General features: G+C 42.7%; 1 protein-coding gene across 1 annotated transcript in view; it reads left to right on the top strand.

The window, feature by feature from the left end:
- The first annotated feature begins 219 nt into the window (after positions 1-219).
- ANKS6 (ankyrin repeat and sterile alpha motif domain containing 6) overlaps positions 220-10,186 on the top strand; it is a 63,385-nt gene continuing 53,418 nt past the window's right edge. The window contains exons 1-2 of the mRNA XM_063451894.1: positions 220-634; positions 3,028-3,530. Coding sequence (XP_063307964.1) covers positions 315-634; positions 3,028-3,530 — 823 coding nt within the window. The 5' untranslated portion in view covers positions 220-314. The remainder of the gene's footprint in view (positions 635-3,027; positions 3,531-10,186) is intronic.

Here is a 10,186-nt window from a genome sequence, read left to right as displayed (position 1 = left end):
AACTCCTATCTGAAGTGAGTTACAATGCCAATGGCACAGTGTGGAGCCACATTGAGGCTGTGGTAATACTGTCCAGCTCAGCTTATGGAGACAGACAGCTTGGCTAGTTTTGCCAATAGGGTTTCCATTCGGAACAGACCGGGCAGCGCGCGCGGACAGTGGAACGTTCATTGATTCCAAGCGCGGTGACCGTTCGGGGGGCGTGTCTATTCCCCGGCCCCGCCCCATGCCCTGCGCGTGCCAGTCTGAGCTGTGCGATCCGCTACTTCCCGGATTTAACCGTTTCCCCGCGAGCGCAGAGCGCGGCCGCCGCCATGGAGTGCACCATCCCCGCCCAGTGCCAACTGCTATTCCGGGCCTGCGAGGACGGAGACTCTGAGGGTGTCCGGAGACTGCTGGAGCCGGGCAGCGCCGATCATCCCGGGGGATCCAGCTGTGCCGGGGGGCCGGACGGGGTGCTGCCGGTGGGAGCGGACTCGGTGCCCGTGGACTGCACGGACGAGGACGGTAATACGCCGCTGCAGCTGGCGGCCAGCGGGGGACACGAAGCGCTGGTCCGGATCCTCCTCAGGAAGGGGGCCTCGGTGGACAGCAGGAATCACTACGGCTGGACCCCCCTCATGCAGGCTGCCAGGTACTGTCACTGGCTGAGCATTGTGGGAGATGTAGTTCATGCAGGCTGCCAGGTACTGTGACTGGCTGAGCATTGTGGGAGATGTAGTCCACGCAGGCTGCCAGGTACTGTGACTGGCTGAGCATTGCGGGAGATGTAGTCCACGCAGGCTGCCAGGTACTGTCACTGGCTGAGCATTGAGGGAGATGTAGTCCATAAAGCCTGGACATCACTAGTATAAACACAGAGCCAGTGACGGCCAGATGATGGGGAACTACATCTCCCGTGATGCTTTGCCGGTAGGAGCTGGGAGTCTAACATCTGGTCACATCTCCCCATAGCATCACAGCACGAACATGGCACCCTGTTACAATCCATACAGTCATACTGCCACTGATTGGGTTACAGTCACTGAGAGATGGTCAAACATACTCATTGTTATCATTTTAAGCTATGCCAATGGAGAGTGATAGGGGTGAGCATAGATTTAAATATTCAATAAAAATATACGAAATCAACACAATCTGGCACTTCTCACTTCTCTGGAATATACAACAGTGAACAAAACATAGAAAATTACCTATAAGCTGTTAACTTTTTTTTTAAGAGTTTACAAATGAAAGCCTAATAATCCAGTTCAAACAAGGCAAAGCCAGGGCAAACATTGCAAATTAAGAGAAGAAAATAAAATTTTCTCCTCTTCCCTTCATTTCTGTGGTGACTCCCCAGTGAAAATTACAGAGTTTATACCAATGATGGAAGGAGCTAAGATGGTGGGACTCAGTTGCAGGATAAGAAGCTGTTTATTTCTAGATTTAAAGGGATAGTATAGTGACAGGAATACAAACAAAGCTGCATTCCTGGCACTATCGCTAAACCTGTGCCTTCCCCCTGCCTGGGTAAATAAAGGGTTTAAAACCCTTTATTTACTTATTTGATCCCTGCACCGATGTCCCTCGGCGCTGGGCTGGTGCTCCACTCCCTCCGACGTCCCTCCACGAGCGGACGCTAATGCGCATGTATGGCACATGCCGCGTGCATTGGTCCTCCCCATAGGGGAGAAAAATCACACGCTAGGTGTCCTCATGCAGAACGTGAGGACATCCAGCATTGGATACCGGACCACTAGGTTGATTTAGTGCTGCAATGTAAACATTGCAGTTTCTCTGGAACTGCAATGTTTTACATTGCAGCACTAGGTGCAAACGGGGCACTGCACCCAGACCCTTTCAATTAGCTGAAATGGTCTGGGTGCCTACGGTGTCCCTTTACTTAGATTTTTCACACCTCACAAATACGTTTCTTAAATATAGGGATAAATAGACATAGTACTAAACATCATGGGAAGTGGCAGTTCCCCTTTAGAACTGGAAAACATGAACGTCTTAACATGTATATCCAGTCTGACATGCTCATTGTATTAATGGGTGTAATACTATCTTGGAGTCCCAACTATAGTCCCAAACCACTGTATGTTTTCATGTGATTTATTTTTTTTTCTCACAATCAAAAGACAAGTGGAATTGATAATGTTTCAACCTCAGTGGCCATTTTAGTTCCATCTGTGTGAAAATGGAATAAAGTTACAAAAAAAGGTGTGGTTCTTGGAGCCTTTCAATTAAAGGGACACTATAGTCACCCAGACCACTTCATTTCCATTTCAGGATTAAGTAAACCTATAGTGCAGGGATAGGCAACCTTTGGCACTCCAGATGTTGTGGACTTCATCCCCCGTAATGCTCTTACACCCATAATGCTGGCAAAGCATCATGGGAGGTGTAGTTCAAAACATCTGGAGTCCCGAAGGTTGCCTATACCTGCTCTAGTGGCTGTCAGCATGATAGCTACTAAAGGTGCTTCTGTGGTAATCACTGAAGCACCTGTAGCAATGCATTCACTCAATGCTTTGCTATGGTAAAGTCTGATTGCCGCGCATGTGCATTAAGTCTCCATGCTCCTATACGAAGAGCAATGGATTGGACATCAGCGGTGCAGGCCATGTCTCCTCCGTGACATCACGAGAGGCGGTAAGGTGAACAGTGCCAAGGGAGCCTTGTTTGTTTCCTCAAAACATAAAATGGGTATTATGTAGAACAAGGGACAGGGATACTATAGAATTAGGGATACTGTATTCTATTCTATGTACAATCTTTTTTTTTTTTTTCAGATTTCTACATAAAAATTATTTCCAAGCTGGCATGCACATTAAAATAATCATGATTTTATTTTGCCAGACTACTATTCTTGTACTCACAGTGCATAACACTGCTAGAACCCCGATAGTTTATCATGCATCCTTTCTCAAGTAGTCATCGGACTACTTGCCATCTTCTGCAGTGGTTTAAAAGGACATTTGAAGTAGGATGCCTTGAAGTAAGAGTAGGTAATATTTTCTTTTTTGTATTTTGTTTTAGGATGGGACATTTAAATGTTGCTCTTATACTTCTGGAAAATGGTGCTGATGTTAATGCCCAGAATAGACTGGGAGCCAGCGTCCTCACAGTGGCGTCAAGAGGTGGCCATGTTGGCGTGGTCAAGCTTCTTCTGGAAAGTGGGGCATTTGTGGACAATTATGATCATTTTGATGTTAATGTTGTTAGCAACAATGGTCTTAAGGAGGAAATGCCTGATATAACTGCTCTCATGACAGCTGCACAGCACGCACACGAGGCAGTAGTGCGCCTCCTACTGGACTGGGGGGCTGATGTGAATTACCGTTTAAAAACTGGATGGAATCCCTTGATGCTGACTGCTCTCCATGGGCGAGTGAGTGTAGCACAGCAGCTAGTGGATAGGGGTGCTGACCCAGACCATGTCAACATTTTGGAGAAAACACCTTTTGAAATTGCTTTGCATTTAAAACATAAAGATTTGAAGGATTATTTGGATCCCATAACTACAATTAGGCCAAAGACGGGTAAGGACAAATATTTTATTTCTTAATATACTAATATATGGTTGCTTGCATTGTTTTTCTGCATTTCGTTCTATCATAAAATCAATATCTGTGTGCATATATCCATTATTTGTATAGTAAGAATATCTAGATATGTATGTAACTGGTAATTGTTGAAAACAAGCACATTTTAAAACAAAATGGTTGAACTGGAGTAGAAATGTGTAAATTTAAGAATTTAAAGCGGCACTGTCATGCCGAACATACCTTTCTCCATTGTTTCCTCTTCTCTTCTTCTCTCAGAAGCAGTTCGTCTTTTCATTATTTCTGATCTAGTTTTCTTTAAAACATAAGACAAAATTACTTTGATTACTTTGTCTTATGTTTTTTTATATTTCCGTACGCTTGACTTTCTTTGACCAAAGGAGGAGCTTAAGTAAGCTCTATTTCCTGTATCAAAGTGGAGGGTGGGTATTGTGGGAAAACTTTATTTCACACAGGAAATGGAGCTGACTTAAATGAGCACTATAGGGTCAGGAACACAAACATGTATTCCTGACCCTATAGTGTTAAAACCACCATCTTGTGTATAGTGTTAAAATCACCTCCCTAAATATAGTAAAAATATTACTTGTATTCAAGTTTGTAGCTGCTGGCTCCGCCCCTGTCTGTCTCAGACCTGCCCCTGTCTGCTGACATCATCAGAAGTGGTGGTCTGAGCCAATCACAATGCTTCCCCATATGATTGGCTGAGACTGTCAAGGAGGCAAATCAGGGGCAAAGCCATCACAAGTCAAACACAGCCCTGGCCAATCAGCTTCTCCTCATAGAGAAGAATTAAATCAATGCATCTCTATGAGGAAAGTTCAGTGTCTCAGTGCAGAGGGTGGGCACACTGAATGGCAGTGCTGCACATTAGGCAGGACTGCTTAATGAAGCAGCTTTAGCAGCCATCTAAGGAGTGGCCAGTGAAGTTATCACTAGGCTGTAATGTAAACACTGCATTTTCTCAGAAAAGATAGTGTTTACAGCAAATAGCCTGCAGGGAATGATTCTACTAATTCTCTAATGCAAAAAGTTGTAGTTGTTCTGGTGACTATAGTGTTCCTTTAAGTTCCTCCTTTTGTCAAAGAAAGTCAAGTGTAGGAAAAATACATAAGGCAAAATAGTCACTACTTTTTCTTATGTTTCAAGAAAACTAGATCAGAAAGAAAGAAACAAACAGCTTTTGAGAGAGGAAGAGAAGAGGAAACAATAGGAGAAAGGTACGTTCGAGGTGATAGTGCTGCTTTAAGTTTTTACTAATCCTATTTTGACCTAGAATTTTTAGTTATGTTGACAACTTCAAAAACACACAGAAATATGTCCTGTGTTTATACGCCTACTGCTCTAGGTTGGCAGCAAAGGCCATGTGTTTATCACACCAAATGTGTAGAGAAACCAAAAAATAATAAAAATCTGTAATTCCATGTTCTGTGACTAATACAAGTAAAGGACATTTCATTGTTTTGCTTTCACTAAAGCCACCCAGGACACGTCACCTGAATGAAGTGGTCTGTGTGCAGTGGTTGTTCAGTTTTAATCTTGCAGTGTAAAACATAACTTTTTTTTTTCCTTTTTTTTTTTTTTTTACTGTAATGTTTACATTGCATACTGACAACCACTAGAGGCGCTTCGGCAGCACTGACAAAATAAAACAAAAATAAGTCACTAAAACAAAATCATTGATTCAATTTTTTCCTGTGGGGAAGCTTGGATACATGCGCATGTGCATCAGGTGACCAGTGCTCCTCAATGAGAAATATTGGATTGGACAATTATGGAGAAGGCCATGATGGAGTGGTAAACAGCGCTGAGGCTCAAAAAGTTATGTAAAATGTTTACTTTAATATTTTTATCACAAATGGTGAAGGGCCTGTATTTTACTAGGATCAGAAATAATAAAGTGTCATGAATACAGGTTTGTGTTCCTAATGCTGTTCCTTTATCTTCTTTAAAATCCTTACTGTGCAATTTCACTTCACCATTTCTTGTTAAAATATTGCAGCTCTATACCTGGCTGAATTTATTTGCTTTTGAATTCTTAGTGATGGGTTAGAATTGGGTTATGTAATTTGCTGTATGATGAGTTGCATTACCTAAATATTTGTAGTGCGTAAATGTGTCTAATACTGCATTTCAAATAACAGACCAACAGTTTTTAAATTTGTGGTAATTCAAAATTAATTGAAAAGGGTTACTCTAATCTTTTGTTACCTAACTTTTTTTTAAATTTTAATTAATAATACCAATGCCCATGGGGGAAAAAAAATAAAATAAAACAAAGTATCAGCATGCCTTCATCTGACGTCACGGCAACGAGGTCCACTTGCAAAAACTAACAGAGGGTGTAGGAAGAACTGCAGTGAAGGAGGGAGGGGAGACGCAAGCTTGAAAGAAAGGTTTGCCAGTGTGCAGTGTCTGCTGACAACAGAATTGACATTTGGCAGTCCAGAACAGAGTTTCCAGAGATGTAACTAGCCCGCAACATATAAGTTCAGATATTGCTGAATGTGCAGCATTGTAAGCAGAAACACTGTACCTACAGATTCCTTCCTTCGTGACCATTTCTAAAAGCAGAAGTGATCATGGATGTTGGAGTAACCCTTTAATTTAAAGGAACACTAATGTCAAGAACACAAACATGTATTTACATCTGTGGTGGTAAAATGACTACTTAGGTCCAGGGCCCCTCTCTTTTTACTTTAAAAAGATGCTTTTACTTACCAGTCTCTCCGCGGAGATCATCAACTTTGACAAGTTCATCCAATCCTGTGTTCATCCAAAGCCAGTTTGACTATTTGGCCTAAATTTTAAAATTCACTTTGAATTCCTAAAATATATTTTAGCAAATACAAAAACATAGAATGTGACAGCAGATAAGAACTATTTGGCCCATCCAGTCTGCCCAATTTTCTAAATACTTTTAATAGTCCCTGGCCTTATCTTATAGCTAGGATAGCCTTATGCCTATCAAACGCATGCCTAAACTCCTTCACTGTGTTAACCTCTACCACATCAGCTGGAAGGCTATTCCATGCATCCACTACCCTCTCAGTATAGTAATATTTCTTGATGTTATTTTTAAACATTTGCCCTTCTAATCTAACACTATGTCCTCTTGTTGTGGTAGTTTTTATTCTTTTAACCCCTTATGGATGGTGGGCGGCATAGTACGTCCCTGCCATCCTGGGGACTTGGCTGCTGGCGATTACCCGCCGGCGATTGCGATGGGGGGACTTGCCTGACATCCCAAGCACTCCCCCTGCTGCCGATTCGGCCCTCCTGGGCCATGTGATCGCAAAGTCCTTGCGAGGACCTCAGGATCACATGGGTGGAATAGCCGTCCATAGCAGTGCCAGCAGGGGAAGTGCCTGGAATGAAAGGTAGTCCCCCTGCTGCCTGTAATAAAGTAAAATAAAGTTTTAAAACAGTTTAAAATTAAATAATATATACTTAGATTATGTGATCTGTGTGTGTGTGTGTTTATATATACACTTACACGTACATACACTAAGCGTATTTTAATATTATCAAAATACACATAGTTATATTAATTAAATATGTATAAATACACGTAGAATCATATTAAGTGTGTGTGTTAAAAATGAAAAATAATTAAAATATGTGTAATTTCGTTCTAACTGTATTTTGATATTAATTTATTGATATCAAAATACACTTAGAACGAAATAATATATGTATATATCACACTATATATATAATTTTTTTTTTAAATGATATTAGAGGTATATATTTATGTAATATTTTTACATAATTAAGTCATTTTATTAATTACAATTTGCGGGACCTGCTGTCAGGATTACAAGTTGATCCAGCATGCAGAACTGTGTCACACCTAGTACTAAGGTTAACATATAACCAGACCTTAGAATGGCCGGAATTCCTCACTGGCTAATGGTTCAGACGTCCGTTTAAATTCCGCAAGGAATTCCTGGTAACAATGAGTGATACTCCTATTACTTTCCTATAGTGGATTAGCCCAAGTTAAGGCCTTACCTTTAAAGGACCACTCTAGGCACCCAGACCACTTCAGCTTAATGAAGTGGTCTGGGTGCCAGGTCCCTCTAGGATTAACCCTTTTTTTTTTTTATAAACATAGCAGTTTCAGAGAAACTGCTATGTTTATAATAGGGTTAATCCAGCCTCCAAATCCTCTAGTGGCTTTCTCATTGACAGCCGCTAGAGGCGCTTGCGTGATTCTCACTGTGAAAATCACAGTGAGAGCACGCAAGCGACCATAGGAAAGCATTGTAAATGCTTTTCTATGAGACCAGCTGAATGCGCGCGCAGCTCTTGCCGCGCATGCGCATTCAGCCGAAATGGAGGATCTGGGGCGGAGAGGAGGAGGAGAGCTCCCCGCCCGGCGCTGGAATAAAGGTAAGTTTTAACCCTTTACTCTCCCCAGCGCCCGGCGGGAGGGGGTCCCTGAGGGTGGGGGCACCCTCAGGGCAATATAGTGCCAGGAAAACCAGAGTGTTTTTCTGGCACTATAGTGGTCCTTTAAGTTGGTTCATCAGATACCCAGTCTTAGCTCTATCTGAAGGAAATTAACCAGGTGAGGCCTCAAAGTGGGACTCAATCTGATTGAGAAATCCCCTACATTCCTGGATATTAGCAAAAAAATAAGGGGGAGGAGATAAGGAGATCGTAGGTGCCTTATATACTATAGGTGGCGGCAGATTAGGTAGATGAGCAAAAGGAGAATTGGGTTTAAATACCCCTCCTGTGGATCCGATTGGCTGTAACCGGCCTTTGACCCCAAAAGTAATTACCAGGTTTCCATGTGCATGATTGCTGCTCGGCATAACTTTTCCTGTCAGGACGGTAAATGCCATTAACCACATTTTTATGTGCGGATGAATACTTGACACCTGCCTGATAACCCAGGCAGAAAGTCCAGAGAATTTAATTTGCTAGCATTATATGTAACTTTCCAAGACACCATAAAACCTGTCCATGGGGGGCACTGTTTTACTTAGGAGACTTCGCTGAACACAAATATTACAACATTACAACAATGATAATATTAGTAAAAAATTACTTTTTTTGCATTTGTCACACACAAATGGCACTTACACAGACAATATAATTGTTGTGATAAGTTTTACGGTTTTGCCCAGGAATGCGAATTACCCCCATGATGGCATACCATTTGCAAAAGTAGACAACCCAAGGTATTGTAAATGGGGTATGTCCAGTATTTTTTAGTAGCCACTTCACAAACACTGGCCAAAATTGGCGTTTAAATTAGTTTTTCGCATTTTTCACAAACAAATATAAATGCTAACTTTGGCCAGTGTTTGTGGCTACTGATAGAGAGTGGACATACCCCATTTGCAATTCCTTGGGTTGTCTGCTATAGCAAATGGTATGCCATCATTAATTCTCATTCCTGGGCTACCATACAGTCTCAAAGGCAACGTAATCAATCTGGCGAATTTCAATGTGAAAAAGAATGAAAAATGTAACATGCTATATTTGACCCTGTAACTTCCCAAACACCATAAAACCTGTACGTAGGGAGTACTGTTTTACACGTGAGACAACGCTGAATACAAATGTGTCTTTTATTGCAGTAAAAGCAAACAGTATTATGACATTCACAGTTAAAATGTCATGCAGAGGGGAGGGCAGCACGGACGCATGAACTGCTCCGTACCAAAACGAACAATTAACCCGATTTAACGGCGGAATATGGCCACCTACCTTCCCCAAACCTTCACCATGCGTCAAGGTACACATCATGGGCAAGAAAAAAAAAAAAAACAACAAGATCTGACAAAACTTCCCTAAGCCATGATATCGGAGAACTCCTGCGGAACTCACAGAAGGCTGCATGGGAGACAGAGGCGCTGGGAGAAGACGGATACTACGACTCAACAGGAGATTTTTTTTTTACCCAGACCCAGGAGAATGCGCAGCGATCAGCCAGCCCACAGGGCAAAAGACCAAAGCATCTCCGGCGGGAGAACTGATCACAGCAGCCCTGCTGACAAAAATGTTAATGGAACTCAGACAAGACTTGGCAGCAGACCGAGCACACTTCAAAGAGGCCATAGAGGGGGCCACCACAGACTTCAAATAAGCACAGCAGAGAAGGTGGAGGCCATGGAGGATCATTGAAGGTGGAACAACATAAAGGTCAGAGGGGTACCGGACACTATAGGGCTAGCAGACCTTCCACATTATGTGAGGCGCCTAATAGCAACATTACTGCAACGCAAACAGGCAAAACTTCTCAAAATAGATTGGACTGTTCCGCCTGCCCAAATCGACAAACGCACCCCCTACCGCCACAGCTGATATTGTGAGGTTCCAATCCAACCAAGATAAAACCGCGGTACTAACAGTGACCCGAAGGAAAACCCCTCTATCATTCGAGGACTCTGAATTATTATTGTTTCCTGACCTAACGAGAAGTACTCTAAGATGGCGCAAATCGCTGCAACCCAGCATACAACACTTGAGATCCAACAACATACAGTACCGCTGGGGAACACCACGGCTCCTCGCCTTTACATTCCAAGGGAACACCTATCGGGTGAGAAGGCCACAAGATCTGGACACTCACCTGGGCCTGATGGTCCCACGGCCAGAGTCCACGACCATGTTGT

Source organism: Pelobates fuscus, chromosome 4, assembly GCF_036172605.1.
Source record: "Pelobates fuscus isolate aPelFus1 chromosome 4, aPelFus1.pri, whole genome shotgun sequence".
Classification (NCBI taxonomy): domain Eukaryota; kingdom Metazoa; phylum Chordata; class Amphibia; order Anura; family Pelobatidae; genus Pelobates; species Pelobates fuscus.
Note: the sequence above shows the minus strand (reverse complement) of the source record. Positions and strands in the feature narration are given on the sequence as shown.